A 17013-nucleotide genomic window follows, 5' to 3' on the forward strand; every position below is an offset into this window, starting at 1 on the left:
ACTGCAGCTTGAATAAAACTGTCAAACTGTCTTTTCTGTCAGCAATAGTTTTCTTTATTGGCGTGAAATATAAAAGCTCTTGAAATATAAAAGCCCTTCATGCAGAGTAAAAAACCCATAGAGCATGGATGGAGTGTTCAGCTTTGATAAGATACCAATCCATCATCAGTTGTCTTTTTGGAAATGTTCCTGACTAATTGGTAAGGTTCTTCACAATCTGTCATTTAGGTGTATAATTCTTCATTTTGTGTATGCCGTGATGTCCTCCTCCAGAGGACCTTTGGTTGATTTCAAATCATGTCTTAAAAGTTTAAGGAAATAATATTTTAGTAGATAAATTACAACAGCGTCTTGCTGGCATATCTACAGTTAATGTTTAAATTGGTCTGTTGACTCCTTTGAACTTCCCCAAGGAACCCTACATCCCTGAACTGTGTTTGAAAACTCCTAACTGACCCCTAGTACTTCCTCAGACACCTCTGAAACCCTCTCAATCATGCTCGATGTTGTCTGGTATTCCCTGGAAGACGCACAGATGTTCCTCAGTAAATCGTGGAACTTAGAATATAATATTAGGTGCTTTCACATCAGGGGCCTGGGCCCGGATCCAAGCACAATCAACCCTGTCTATACTCCAGGTCAACTTAAGAAGGTGGTCTTCGTGTATGGTTCTATGTCTGGTGTGCCATGTGTTGATGATGCAAGTGAATACCTCTTTTTCTTTGGGTATATTGGTGGATAGCAAACTAACATGGCAAGCAAGTTTCCTCAGGTACAGAACAATTAGCTGAATGGCAGGCTACAATCGTACTTTGGAGCGGTACGAAACAAATGTACCTCACATGAAAACAGCCTTACCGGGTTGTAGAAATTTTAGAAAGAGCCTTGAAGGCATTAAAACCTCCTGTTACATTCCTAAGGATGCCTCAAATCTTCCGAGGGATCTTTGGAACAATCCAAAATCCACAGTGGGCCCTGAACTTTTTTTTAAAGGCACTACAACTTTCTCAAGGACTCTTAGAAACTAAAGCAATGTTCTCGATAGGGGTCGACCAAGATGGGTGTTTCAGGGCCGACACCATTTATTAGAAATCAAGGAGACTGAACACTGGTATTTGGGACTGATATTCATTTGCTGTAAAAATTCAACTTTGTGTCAAAATTTCAATGAACCATTGATGAATTACATTTAGAATTTACTCAAATACCGTACTTTACAATTACTTCAGTATTTCCATTTTCTGCTATTTTGATACTTCCTCTCCTCTATTTGATAACTTTAGTTACAATTACAGTTTCAGATTATTTGGTGTTTCTAGGCTGTTAATTGTTACATGTTACCAATGAGATAGGGATGTTTGAATTTATTTTATTGGTAACCTGACATAAAAATCACCAATACCAATCAGTGGAAAATCATGGTAATGGCCCCCATAATCATTCTACCCGTAGTTCTTAACGCTCCCTTACACCTGAGAAACTACAGCGAGAGCAGTTAAAATAATCTTGGAACTCAATGACCCCTGGAACCTCCACAAGGAAGTCTGGTAGTTCTGAGTTTGCCAAAAAAAAAAAAAAAAAACTATCTATATCTCACTACAACACCAACAAAATAATCCAATCACGGACACACCACGGTGTGTGCGTCTGTGTGTGTGTGCTGCGGCCCTCAGCATCCTTGCTGTTGTACATCAGTCGAATGCTGGCCGAGCTCCGATTTACAGCTGCTGCCAAATACAAGACACACACACACAAACACACACCCACACACACACACACACACACACACACACACACACACACACACACACAAACACACACCTCCTTCTGTAGTGTACAGCGGCCACCACAGATAAGCCCAAATAAACAACAGACCTGGAAAAATAAATCCACCTCCCTCCCTTGCTCGGTCTCTTTCTCTCTCCCTCCCTGGGGACGAGAGAGGGCATCCAAAGAACGCTGCCTGTTACTATAAAGCTTCTTGACATCACACACACACTCACTCACACACACACACACACACACACACACACACTCAGCGATACAAATAATAAACAGAGAGGGAGGTATAGTTCCACAGGGAGGAATCACCTCTTCTATTGCTCCACACACTCCTTTTATCTACTGGCTAATGAGGAGCAGATAAACACACATACACACGAACAAACAAACACACACACACACACAGTTGCAAACACACACCAAAACACTTAAGAAACCTACAAACGCTGCAGACATACACACACGTCCTCAGGACTGTGGTTTCGTCAGACCGTCTCTCAGCGAGTGTCCCACTTCCAAAACTATGGACCACTGCTTACATCATTATGTAACCCTGTGTGTGTGTGTGTGTGTGTGTGTGTGTGTGTGTGTGTGTGTGTATGTGTGTGTGTGTTGTCAGACCCAGAAAGGCTTTGAACACTTAGCCTCTTTCCTCAGCATGAAGTGGTGTAACACTACAGGCTCTAATGAGTGTGCGTGTAGGGAGAATGAGTGTCTGTGTGTGTGTGTGAGTGTGTGTGTGTGTGTGTGTGTGTGTGTGTGTGTGTGTGTGTGTGTGTGTGTCCAGAACCTGAGTTCTCTATGATTAGTCAGTAAGTGTGGCTTCTGCAAAGTAAGCAGTAGCCAAGCAGGAAATAAACTGCGTGTTGTGCGTTTATACTGTAAACACACAGGGGTCAGTTACACAGAACCTGTGATCCCACCGCTGACACCTATAATATCTGAAATACACCTGAAACCTCTTCAAAGTACCATCACACCTAATTAGTGAGATCTTGCAATGACTGAAGAACCCATGAACCTCCTCAAGGGAGCCTAGAACCATTCCAATTAACCCTCGAACTGCTTAAATGACTCGTGACTTCATCTAAGGAACCCTCAGAGACCAATTGAACCACCACAGAACTTTCTTATTAATCCCTGGGAACACAACCTGTACTTGAAACCAACTTGGACCTTAAAACTTATCTTAGTTTTCCCTTGGAACTTTCTTATTAAACCCTTAAACCTATTCACTGAGCCAAATAACTTCACCAAGTAGTCCCAGATCTTTGTCAAGGAAACGTGGAACCTCTGAATGACATATGTCCTTAAAAACGCCTGTAACCTTATAAGAGACTTCTGTGAAACCTGTGATGATCAACTTGACCCCTGGATTACTGCAACATCTTCTGAGACTCTAAGAACCTTCCCGGTGGCTTCTGAAACCTTCTTGATAATCTCTAGATTTTTGGAGCTCCTAAGTGAACCCTGGAAGTCCCTGAAGGAATCCTGGAACCTTCTCAAGAACTCCTGAAAACATGTCTCAAGGATTCCTGCAACCTCCTTGAAAGCCCTCGGAAATTCCTCGATACACTCCTCGTTGACTACCATGAAACCCTCTGAATAACCTCTGGATCCTCAGTGAGGCCTACATCCTGCTGATAGAACAGGCTCCACCTTAGGAACCCCAAATCATTTGAAACGATCAAACCTCAATGAACCCTGGGAACCTCTTAGTGAGCCATGGAATCCAATGACTGAACCCTAGACCTCCTCGATTACAATTGGTACCATTCAACCTCCCAAACAAGTCATCCTCAGAGATTCTTAAATTCTGCTCACTGAACCCAGGTTCTCCTTCAAGGACTCCATCTTAGGAACCCAACAGCATCTGACCTCAATGACCCATGAAAACCTCTCTGTGAGCCCAAAAACTTCCTAAATGATGCTTGAACCTCCTCACTGACTCCTAAAACTTCCCTCATGACCACTTATAGTACACTCCTTACACTCTGATTGACAGTTAGACCCATGGGACCTCTGCAAAACCCTCAAGTAAACATTGGGAACCCGTCAAGGAACCGGCTTGATGGAACTGAAATCAAGCATCTTTATTAATGAAGAACACCAACTTTGTTTTTGTTTTGGGGATTTTCTGGGAATCTCTGAATCTTTGAAAACGACGGCTTCACAAGATTGAGAATACCTAAAAATAATGTTTGAGAGTTTCCAGAGAATTTGAGTTCTGTCCTGGGAGTTTCTGAGAGGCTGGAGTAGAACTGCTGGCCCCCATCATCACCCACCAGAGAGAAGAGAAGGCGAAGAAGAAGAAGAAGAAGAAGAAGAAGAAGGGGGAAATAAGAGAGGGGAGGGGTGAGAAAATAATGGAAATAAGGATCCCAGAGGAGTCAGGGAGCAGAGGCCTCTTGTTGGAGAGCAGGAGTAGGGAGGAGGAGGCGATGTGCTTCACTGAGGAGACACATGGCCGCCTCTAGTCTCCTCCTCTTTTTCTTTCTTTCTTTCTTTCTTTCTTTCTTTCTTTCTTTCCTCTTACTTTTGCAGACTTACATTCCCAAAGCATCAGTATTTGATGAGCTGGGAATGAGAATCAAAAAAAAAAAAAATCGATCTTGTTCAAGAGTGACAAGAATCATGTGCACACCGTTTCCTCCAACACATCTATGAAATAATAAAGTGCAGTCCTAAAATGTGCACATCACTCATACTTCAGACAGTTGTACCCAGAGTTTTCTGAGTGAAGTGAATATGAGACGGTAATGTAGAAAGTGGAAAAATAAGTCAAGAGCATGTGTAATATGCAACATTATGCTCTTATGCGTTGAACCGAACGTCGCATGACACCTGTGAAAGCTGTTCTATAATTATGACTTTAATGGCTGTTGTGTGCTCAGTTTTATTCTTCAGTGCGGGGTTATCAGGACAGCTGTCAGAAAACACAGAGGTGAACCGGGTCCAAAAGAGACTCTGACATTTTACCTTCCATTACTTCACAGCAATGCGACCTGACCTCAGTGTAACACAACTAAAAGGCGTCTCCTTAAACTGCTCCAAGCCAGGTATGTTTGATTCAAACTAGCCAAGTTATCAGGGGCTGAATGCTAGGCGGGAGAATGCATCCAGGACCATAGTCTTCTTTGAACCAAGCTCCCAGGATGAATGCCGGGGGAATTTGACACAGCAGCCAATTTATGTAATTACAGCGTCATGTGACTCACGGGGTGCCCAAATAGCATTTCTCATAACATTACTGTCCAGTCCAAACCATCTATCTTCAAATCTGATGTTTTTGAATTATTTGATTAAATGGAGGGAACGTTTCTTATAGCCAAACAAACCATTTACAAAGTCATGGAATTTGGACATATACATTACCACAAGGCTTGAAAACATGGCCTTATTTCTTAGCTCATGACAAGTTAACATTTCAGAGTAGGGCTGCACAAAAAATCGGTAAAAAAATCGCGATCTCGATTCACACATACACGTGATCTCATTTCTACACACAGCGATTCTGAAGCATTTTATATCTCGAGCCGAATCACAAACAAATGCTCCTATTTTCCTCCCGGATTTTTTGAAGCGCCCCCAAACGCAGCACGGCCGCTGCCTCCTCCCTCAACCTGTGGTAAAGCGTCTTTACAACACGTGATTCAGTGGCGGAAGCCCACCTGCAGTTGAGTGTTTGGAAGGAGTGTGAGAAGCCGTTTTTAGACAAGGCAGCAAACCGCCAATCTGCCCGTCCTATTGACGGCTAGGTCCGCGGTTTTAGACAGAGGGCGGCAAATTGGGGGTCTGTTTTGGTCCGCCGATTTGCTGCCTCGGACGGTACACTTATTTCCACCTCGACTGCTAGCTTGTTGTTGTAGCGACAAGCTAGAAACGGTCGCTACTTTCAAATTAAAAGCCCCCCGCTAAGAACCCAGTTCTAAACTCCAATGGGGTGCAATGTAAAGCTCTTATTTTGAAGACAAATATGTTGTCAACTGTTTGCAGCCCAACTTCGGGCTTCACGTCACGTCACCTCTGAGGAGGCTTTTGGAAAAGGAAGAATATTATGCCTCCGTTTTAGAAAGCCGATCACAGCAGCTATCACATATCACCTAGCCAAAGCTACGGCCCCAATAAACACTGTACAACATGAGGTATTAGAGGATGCCCTCTCATCTTGGAGACTAATTTTTTTTTTACTTTTGTAAAAATCATTTATCATCCAATGATAGAACTAACAAAACAAAAAAAAACATTGCTTTGGCAGAGGCATAGTAGTATGCCTCTGCCATACTACAATGTTTTTTTTTTTGTTTTGTTCAAGTTCATCAGTGCAATAAACATTTTGTGAAAAAAATCGTGCCAGAGAATCGTGATCTCAATTCTAAGCAAAAAAATCGTGATTCACATTTTTTCCAGAATCATGCAGCCCTATTTCAGAGGTAAGTGGTTTTGACTGGACAGCAATGATAAGCTTACGCTGTGAAAGGAGACACTGTATCGCAATCTCCAAGAACGGATTTCACGATTAAAATTTGATCCATTCAGTCCAATAATAGAAAGTTCTTGAAGAGCAGCACTAATGGATCATTTGATTCAAGTTAGCAGGATGCTAAACTGGAAGTTTTTCGGCTTAGTCGGTGGATGTCTCAACTGCACACGCTCTATGGGCCAGGTATTGTATACCCAGGAAGTTGAGCTGCACCGGCTCACAGGAATGACTGACTACATGCCTCTGACGCCAAATACAGAACTCTCTTATAAACTCTGACGCTTTGAACAGGTAGGAGTGAAGCGGTTTCACATGGCTTTTAGTGATTCATTTAGTTTCACTTGAAATTTTTTTCAGTGTGTGATAAGGAACAAACTCATACATCTCATCCAGATTCAGGCCAGAACCAAGAATCTACAGGTCCAAATGTGGGAGTGAAAATCAGGCCTGTGAGTTTCACAATAACTGAGATTTATGGAACAAAAAAACTGCAGAATCTTACAACACAGTCCACATATTTCTCTAACACACCATCATGAGGAGACGTCGCCGCTATCTCTCCACATGAGATCAGACTTATTGTAACACGTAACACATGTGTTGACAGACATGTAACTGCAGCTTTTGAGCAGCTGACATCATCCTGCATACTGAACATTTTATGTTTTTACAGTTTTATCTGGAAATCAAACCGTCGGCTGATTAAGAGCTGAGATAGAAAACCTCACTGATACTCTGCCTCACTCTCTCTCTCGCGTGTGTGTGTGTGTGTGTTGTGCAGCGATTACTACGGCTCTCAGACTGATGCAATCAGCAGATAAAGAGGTTGAGAGTTTGTGTTTGTGTGTGTGTGTGTGTGTGTGTGTGTGTGTGTGCCCAAATACAGTATGTTTGCATGTGATTTTATCTAGGGAGATGAGTGCACACATACATACACGTACACACACACACACACACAAACACACATACATGCACGCACACACACTTCATAAATCAGCTTGTTATCCGGCAACCATCAGTGTCAGGCAGCAGAATCCTCCTCTCTCTCTCTCTCTCTCTCGTTATTTCAGTGTGTCTCTCTCCAGATTTCTACCTTTCTCTTCACTCCTTCCTCTCTCTCACTTCCTCTCTCCCTCGATCTCTTACCACAAACACACACATGCAATCAAATCCCACAAACTCCCTCCTCCTGCCCCTCCTGCTCCTCCTCCTCTTCCTCCTCCTCCCTCCGGGTCAGTTGTTGCTCTCCTTTTTCCATCCGTCCATCACAGACAGGAAGTGGGTGCATTAGCAGAGTGAAGATGGTCTGATGGAATTAGCGTCCATTATCGGACCATTTACAGGACAGGGAGCAGGATGGACGAGGGAGAAGTGAAATGATAGAGATCTCACCACATGGAGCTTCGTCTGTGCTCTCGGCTTTGCAGAACAAACCACAGAAAATATGTTTGTGTTGTCTGTGTGGGCAGTTTGGTTAGTTTCACAAACAGCAAACAGCAGAGCCGAGTGCGACTGGCTGAGGCAGCTGCCAAATGTGGCAAACACACCCTGCTTTTAAAGGTTCAAGCCTGTGTTTCGTGCAAAAATGTAATGAAAAGACCCAATAACAACTTTTTGTTATGGCTCTCATCTCCAAATCCATCTGACCAAAAACACCTCGTAGATGCCATTTATATTGGTTTCAGTATTTTTGGGACTGTCGGTCTGACAAGACAAGATGTTTTAAAGATGTCACTTTGGATTCTGGGAACTTCAGATAGAGGTTTTTCACTATTTTTCACGATTTTTTTTTTTTTTACAAAGCTATTAATCAGTTAACCAAAAAGTCATGTATAATTTGAATTTAAATTCAACAAAGTGAAATATGATTCAAGGAACTTTTGTTTTTTTCTGTAATATTTTAGTTTCAGCCTGCTACGCAGTCTCTCATGTTCACCATCCACGATTAGCTACGAGCTAAACTCAAACTGGGCCGTCAAGATAACAAACATGGCTTCAAGCGGGAAGAGACGTGCGGAGCAAGAGGGGAATATTTAGAGCTGCTCTGATGAAACTGAAGTTGAGGACGAGTAGTGGCTACCTAAGCAGTATCCGTGGCAGTAACAATAGCAGCAAATAGAATGGAGTAGGTCTATGCTACTGTATTTGAGTACTTAATATTTCCTGAATTAAAATATACATGGCCTTCTTCTTTATTATCAAATCTTTCAAAATGTTCCAAAAAGTGTGTTAAAAGAAACAGAATTAGCTGTTTATAATGTAACTGAATATGCTAGTTTATAAATTCCCATTTACACAAACCACTGAGCTTTAAATTGGAGTTAAAGACATTTAAATGACTCTGTAATGTCTTAAAGACTGTGCCTAATGTGTTAAATGTCTTCGTCAGAGCTAAATTACATCCTCGTTCACAAAAAGGCATGTCATCTTCTAGAGACCATTTTGAAATTCATCAAAATGTCATCAACAAAAGCAGCATTCCTGCTCTGTCTTATCTCACATACACACAGACATGATGGCAGAACGATAAATTGCTGCTGGCACATACACAAGAACAACAAAGAAGAAAAACAGCTCGTGAAGGTAAACTACATCATCCCATACAAACATGACCTGCCCCCTGCTCCTGTATATAGATTTCTTTAAGCTGGAGCAGTGATGTCAGTGGAACAACAGTTGGACTGCAGCCAACCAGAATCTGTGTCACATGTCAAGAGCATCCAGATTATATCTGGATTAAGTCCAGATTATATTACTATGAACTGTATGTGGATAATCTACCGATAAAAGCAGCTGGAAAAGCAACCAAGACGCATTAAGAATAAACTGAAATAACACAGTGTTTCAATCCAGCAGACACATTCTGGTCACGTGACGTTTAAGTGCAAATGCATCCATCTCCACAAATAGCAACAAAAGCACCTCAGAGTCGATGCATACTGTACATACAGTCACATGATGCTGCCGTCGAGGATTCAACGTTCGACTCAGATGGTTACTCAGTTTGGTAAAGCAGCAAAAAAGACAATCTAATTCTGAAGAGCGTCCTCTAACTTTAATATAAGCTGTATGTTTGGAAGCAGATAATCACACAGGATATTGCTTTTCAGATGGATGAATTAAATTTTTAAATGCAGAAAATAGCAATGAAATTCAAATCTGACTAAGTGGAGGTACGTCTTACTGCTGAGGGAAAATAAACTGTGATTAAAATGGCACAATCAGTCCAAAGGAGCAGAGAATGTGTTTTAGAGCAGTCGGTTTGTTCCTGCAGCTCTTCATCAATCTGTCTGAAGCACTTGAGACCCGACCAGTCAACAATCAGTTACACAACTGGATGATCGATTCAGTCCACAGCAGAGGAAAACACAAGAAAGCACAGCTGAAGAGGATGCTGAAGAGACAGAACAAACTAGGCTACCAAACAGAGCTGAGTCCGTGCTTCAAAAACAAATTAGGAAAATATGTTCTGCTCTTTGGTTCATTATTACTGCTTTATTGCTTGGCTCGAAATTTCATGTTGAGATTTAATTATGTTCAGCCACATACAATATACTAAACTCAGTTTATTTAGTCAAAGGTGTGTTTACTCGAAAAAAAAAGACAAATCAGTGGAATCTTGAATGGGGTTTGGTTGGATGCAGTAGAGAGGGATGACCAACTCATAGCAAAGGAGGAAGAAAACAGATGTCATCTTTGGGGGAAACTAATGTAATAATATCTTTAGTGTGAGCTGAGAGACTGTGCTCTGCTTATTGTACCAACAAAGGTTTAACCTTTGAATCACATTATATGTCTTGCAAAAATAAAGACTTGTTACTGCAAATATCTTGAAGTCACTTAATAAACAAGACAACCTTATCCGTCATGACTTCCTGACTTAAAGCACAGGCTCAAATCAGTGAAATTTTGAATGGGATTTGGTTTGGAAGATCCTAACTCAAGAACAACTTGAAGGAAAAAAGAGATGTCGTCTTTAGCATTAATAACATGTCTAGTTCGAACTGGGAAACTGACCTTTTCTGTCATGATTTCCTGACTTAAAATGCATATGAAAATACTTGGCATTTTAAATGGGATCTGGTTAATAGCACCAGAGGGAGGGGTGATCGATTCACAGATGGAAGCAAAAAAAAAGAAAATAAAGCAATAAAGAGGGAAGAAAAAAGATGTCATATTTAGGAGAAACAAACGGCTTCTTCCGTCGTCATGATATGACTTTAAGTGCAGACTAAAATGTGTGGAATTTTGATGGGGTTTGGTTGGAAACTCGAGAGTGAAGCTCAACTTGAGGGAAAGGAATTAATAAGAACGCCAACTAAAATATTTCAAAGCTAATTTAAAATTAAGACCACCTTTTATTTCATAATTTCATGATTTAATGTGAAGATTAAAATCAGTGGAATGGGGGGTTGGTTGGAAGCACCAGAGTGAGGTGATTAGCTCAGGGCTGGAAGGGTACAGACAAAAGAAAAAAACCAAAAAACAAACAATGTCATCTTTAAGAGGAAAAACAATTGATAACATTTCAAGTTTGACATAGAAGACTTAACTGGGCTTGTGGTAGCACTGAAGGTTGAAGTTTTGAATCGGACTGAGAGAAAGTAAGAGAGTAAAGTGTATCTGTAGTGTTGTGTTAATCCTCAGAAGACTCGCTGTAATCTGTTGACCTCTCTACTGGTACAACACACACACACACTCACACACACACACACACACACACACACACACACACACACACTTCCTTGGGAAAATACCTGCAGCTAAAACATGTTTGACCATCAAAGTGGAAGATTGCACACCACCATCCCCTCACACTGCTGTAGACACGCACACACAACATAACCCTGACCTCATTCCACTATGTACGAGGAGATACAGCCACTTACACACTTACTCTCCTGCTCTCTATTGCTATCTCTCTCTCTCACACACACACACGCGCAGACACACACAGGGTGGCAGTAGCCTGTGGGCGTGCGAGCATCTGTGAATAATTGTGTTTACAGACGGCATACGTACGACCTGTGGGTTGAGAGAGAGAGAGAGAGAGAGAGAGAAAAAGAGTTGGTCGTCTTACCCTCACAAAAGAAGACAAGGATGACATTTACACTGGACCTCCCTCCGTCCCTCGCTCTCCTCTTTCTCTCTCTACTTTCTGTTCTTTGCCAGTTTCAGCTATTTCACTTCAGTTAGCTTAATTGCCGTGAGTGGTAATGAGGCGTTAACAGCCAAAGCAGAACAATGAACAGTGACATAAGTTAGAAAAAAAGACGACGGCCTGTTTTTAGATGTGTCTAATGAATCATTTGGCTCCGGAAAGCAGGTAAATGAAGTCCTTTATTTATACCAGAGGGAGACTGAGCTTTACAAGTAAAACAACAACAGCGGCTGTATATCATGATCTAATTTCTGCAGGAGAGTGTAGGTGTGAGGCGGCGTGTGAAATACCTTTGAGAATCAGACGGGCTATATAACAAAACCACACAATATGTCTTGCATAAGTTTCTGCATGTATTTTAAAGCATGTGTAAAAATAAGAGGACCTTTTCTGACATGATTTCCGAACTAAAAGTGGTCGTCATCCAGGCACTAATATGTCTTTTTACTCATGTTTTTCTTTATTTGGTGACATAAGGACTATTTATGGACTTTTAGCTAATGGAGTTTCAAGCAGTCAAGTACCTGGTTTATTGTTTTGGACCAGTTTTGACCTGGGAGGACGATAGATGTCAATGAAAAAATAACCCTAATCCTTCCACAAAAAGCTTGTCCCTCTGATCGTAAGTCAAAATAATTCATCTTTGTTGGATTTTGTCTACTTAACAATGAGGAGTCATTTCTTAGAAATGAGACCTATTGACCAAGAAATTCTTAAAGATGTGTACATATGGTAGGAATGAGTTGGAATGAAGTTGGCTAAAAGGTGTAACAGAGAATCGGGCGAATTATGCTAGGCCAATAATTAGCGTATAGTTTGCACAGCTATGACTACTGACAGATTTGGATCCATGCTACATAACCTTTGGGCCACAACTGCCTTGAATCTGCAAAATGATACAAGTAAAAATAAAACACAGAGGCGCCTTTATCTGCATCATTCTAGTCAACAACCAAAATGCTAATATCAAGACCAGAGAGGCTAAAACAATGACAGAATCTTAGAATATAGCAATAGTCGGATCTGTCTGTTCACACCTGTTAGCAACAAAACATGTCAGTTTTGACTCGCTCGCTCTTTTGCGAAAACGCATCGTTTTGGCCGACCGTCCATACAGATCCTGAAAACGCAGCGACTGAAAACGCACTTTTTTGAAAACGGGTCTCAGGGTGGAAAAATCCGAAAAACGCAGCCCTCCCGTTTTCATGTGGACTGCGAATCAGCATACTTTACAAAACGATGACGCCATCGCCCCACCCCGCGACGTCTCATAACAACAACAACAACAACAATGGCGGACTACATGCTCGTGTTCGTGCACAGAAGATATTGAGCCTTTCTTGCTACTTACTCGCCTTCTAGTTGAGTGTGAGTCGCAGCCACAGTTCGACCTCATTAACGGTCCACACGAACGATTCTGGTTTCCTTGCACTAGCCATTTTCATCTTCTTCTTGTTGTGTTCAGTTTCTCCGTCTACTGTCGGTTTGTTTACAGCGCGCAAGCTTAATGCGCATGCTCCGTGTCTTCTTCTCCGTTTTTGGTGAATGTCAAGCGCCACCTAGAGGCCTGGAATATGAACTACAGCGTTTTCGGTCGTTTTCAGTGGATCCGTGTGGACGCAAATATTCTTAAAACAATCACGATCTACTCCGGTTCAAAACTAAAACAGGAAAAAGTCAAAAGGCTAACATCATTTTTTGAGAAACTGCATAATGTCCAATTTAGAGCTAATAAATCAATTTTCCAACTATGCTATTAAGTAACAACAAAGCTATTGTGTTAAAAGTCAGAATCAAAATCTGTACAAGGAACTTTTATTCTTCAGTATTTCTATGGCAAACATTGGGAAAACACATACATACAAGAGTTGTCGCTATATTTGATTGCAGCTAGGCTAGTTCGTTCCATACTAAATGGGTTTCGAACACAGCAAAAAGCAAGTTTATGTCTTTTTTTTTTTTAAGTGTAATAATGATGTAGCATCATTAGCATACTTTTCGCCTCTTGGCAACATACAACAATGTCAGGGAATGTTTCACTAGCCCAGTCAAGTTTTAGTGTCGCTAAGCTAATCATAAGAGAATTGTAAGAGTCAATAGCTAAGTCATGGTAGCAATATGCCAACAAGACATAGAAAGATGACGATGAAAAAACATCTGTTTGTGTTGTGGGGAATATTTATGATGATGTAGCATCATTAGCATCTCACACAGTTTAGCATTTCTGCTAACAGGCTACAGCTAACTGGCTAACCATTCCCATAAACTGTTAGCATTGTTAGTAACTTCAAAGCTGATGTCCTGTGAATGATAACAGGCAGACAAAATCCGATAACATAAAAATCAACATGCTAACATGATGATGACAGGCTGATAAATGCTAACTACTGAGGAGAGTGGGAGTGTATTATTGTGTTAGCGTATTCCCCGCTATAGCCTCCCTCTGTGGATCTATAAGTGGAGCTGATGGAAGGTTGGACTCGGTATGATTTACATAATTGGGATGTTAATTCGTTAAGCCATGGGAGTTGATTATGTTGCATATTGATTGTGTTGTGCTGCTGTGAGGTCACACACCTCTTTAACGAAGGTATACACAGTGCAGGGAATTCTGGGAGTCTGATTAAAAATGCAACATTCCTGCTGACACACTGTGTTTTGACACACGGTGCAACTATTGTGTAATTGAAAGTGTTAATGTGTGTGAAAGCCAGCAGTGTTTATTGGTTTTTGGGAGTGTGTGCTGATGGATGGAGGAGGTGGAAAAAGGAGTAGAGGGAGGGGAAACTCCACCTGGTCTTACCGTTCTCCGGGTGCTCCATCTCGCCAATGCTGCCGTCGGGCGTGGTCCGCTCGTAGTGATCCTCTGGCAGCGCCAGTGGGCCAATCCGCGGCCCTGACGATGACTTGGAGCTGGGCGTCTCCGACTCCTCCAGGCCGCTGTCGTAGTAGCTGTGCTGGGACGCGTCCTGCAGGTCCTGCGCCTGATTGGCCGTGGAGAAGGTCACTCGGCGGTGGGGGAGCTGTGATTAGCAGACAGAGAGAGGAAGGTTAGTTTCTCAAACATTTAAGGCTCATCATGACACTTTAAGTTAAATTTAACATAGGAGATGGTTTTATTAAAAAATCACTCTCAGCTTGATCTGATGCAGATGAAACAATTAAAATGATTAAAGACACCAAGAAGAAGCCAGGCAGTAAAAATAACTTTAAAGAAGTCATTTAGACACAACGACTCCACCAATCGCTTCCCAAAAAACTTTCATTACTTTGCTCTCTGTTCTCCAACTCACTGATTTGATCTTCTACTTTAATTTTACTCCTTAAACCACAAGAACCAGTCAGCTTTCATCTGATCATAGATCTCGTTTCATCCTATCACTGCTTTCATGTCATCTTATCTCTGATTATCTTTTGTTAATCTTTTATCATATTTTATTTAAAAAAACAGCAGCTGAAGACACTGACATCTTTATCTGACCAACACTACATCCAGCTTCTCATCCACAGATCTTAAGAGCCAAATAAACCGTAAAACATGGGGTCCTCTTGTGACTGTTGACTGTAAGTGAGACAAGGCGAACAAGATATTTTACCGAAAGAGTTTTAAGTTTGTCATTTAAACTACAGAATGTTCACCTAAAATGTGATCATGTGTCTTCAGGGTCACAGTGTAAAACTGATAAAATGTCAGAAAAATGCAAAGAAACATCTCAGAGTTGTGATGGTGCACGAAAATCAGCAAATACAAGACCTTCATATTGAAAAGATAAAGTAATAGATAAGTCAGAAAGTACATGTCACACTCGTACTACAGACAAATAGATGTCTCCACAGTAACTGATAACTGCTGCTAACTGTAGCTGCCCTTAGCTAGTTAGCTTACTTAGCCATGCAGCCAGTGATCATGAGCTAACTCTGCCTGAAGTAGGACTTCAGAGCACAGGAAGAATGTAACTAAATACATTTGCTCAAGTACTGTACTAAAATTTTGAGATACTCTTATTTTACCCGTGTATTTCCATTTTCTGCTACTTTATACGACCACTCTGCTACTTTCTGGAGGCTTTTTTTACTCCACTACATATATTTGATAACTTTAGGCATTAGTTACTTTAAAAATCACATGCTGCACCAGAGCCTTTTTAAAGTGTAAAAATGTACCTGCAATCAAATAAAAACGTAAACTGATTCCAATTATCAGGAAAATGCTGAATATTGGATATGATGAATATCATATAAATACGCTGAAGATGATGTATCATTTATTAGAACTTTCCATACTCAAGTACATTTTATATCAGATATGCTAAGACTTTTAATCATATACTATTTGTATTTTATACAGCATTGTTAGCATGTTAGGTAAATAATAAATACAAACATGCATTAAAATCAATCATTTGGATTAAAATAATATAATTTACACCAAACTGATATTTTCATATAAATTTGAGTTTATAAAAGAAAAAAAAGGGCCCTTCATCTGCTTCACATCTCACATGACTCTATATTTAGATTAGACTGCATTCAGATACATCAGATTTGACACTTGATTGTTAGGTCTGTGTGACATTCTCAAGCATGTGCTCGGTTTGTCTCCCGCAGAGTCATTCCTGTCATGAAGCAGAGGGTTTTAATAAAAAGCAGCCGGCTGCACACACACACACACACACACACACACACACACACTTTACTGCTCCATTTACTGTGTGTTTCTGGGGGTGGAAGGTAGCTGTCTGACTCGCGTGTTTGATGGTTTTGTAATTAAAATACAATTAGCCTCCCTATAGCGCTGCAGGGACACTGGACGCCACTCTCTCTCACACATACACACACACACACACACACACACACACACACACACTTGGCAAATACAGAGTGCTGCCAAACAAACGGTGTCCTAATTCAAAGGCACACAATGGCCGGTCAAACATTTCAATCACACACACACGCTCACACACAGACACCTGACCGGCCCGGGCTGATAAAGAGCAGCATCCCTGGCTCGGCAGATACTCCATCACCATGGCAACTGAGCGCTGTCAGGACCCTGAACCAGTAACACCAGCAGATCGTCACACAGACACAGACTGGGTTTGAGCTCTTTTTAACGCCTTTATCGTCACTTTTCTGAGCAGCAGCTGAACGATTCACTGCCTCGCGAAAACGTGTATTTCTTCCTCAGAGTTCAAACAAGAAACCAACCGGTTACACGTTGGCTCCTCTGCTCGTTACAGTGAGTATTTAAGATAATTCAAAGCTGCTTTGTGATGACGGTCACCAGTTGTTTTCTCTGCTGAGATGTTCGGCTAAACGGATTTAAAAATATCTGTATCCGTGCGGCGCCGGGGCACAACCAGGCTGAATTAATGTCACAGTGATGGAAAATGTACAAAAGCTGAAACCACACTGGAGCTGTCCTTTAAACTGTGTGGACACAGTTGAGGCATCAAAAGCGTAGATCCCTGGTGCTTCAGGCGACAGGCTGCTCTCCAGGTAAACACATTCAGATGCTCCTCAGTAATAAGTGGACTCTCAGTGCATCACAGGACTCAACACACCCTGGCTTTATTGTCAGTAGAGG

General features: G+C 41.4%; 1 protein-coding gene across 5 annotated transcripts in view; it reads right to left on the reverse strand.

Annotated features, from left to right (window-relative positions):
• The window catches only part of LOC115568377 (protocadherin-1), a 225284-nt gene that overhangs the window by 99062 nt on the left and 109209 nt on the right, over positions 1-17013 (reverse strand). For 3 of the 5 annotated variants that reach the window (XM_030395609.1, XM_030395610.1, XM_030395608.1), the window contains 2 exons: positions 14230-14449; positions 11288-11290 (listed from right to left, as the gene is read on the reverse strand). In XM_030395609.1, the coding sequence (XP_030251469.1) occupies positions 11288-11290; positions 14230-14449 (223 nt within the window). The remainder of the gene's footprint in view (positions 1-11287; positions 11291-14229; positions 14450-17013) is intronic. The other 2 variants (XM_030395611.1, XM_030395612.1) reach the window with 1 other exon arrangement.

The sequence above is a fragment of the Sparus aurata genome, chromosome 18, assembly GCF_900880675.1.
Source record: "Sparus aurata chromosome 18, fSpaAur1.1, whole genome shotgun sequence".
Classification (NCBI taxonomy): domain Eukaryota; kingdom Metazoa; phylum Chordata; class Actinopteri; order Spariformes; family Sparidae; genus Sparus; species Sparus aurata.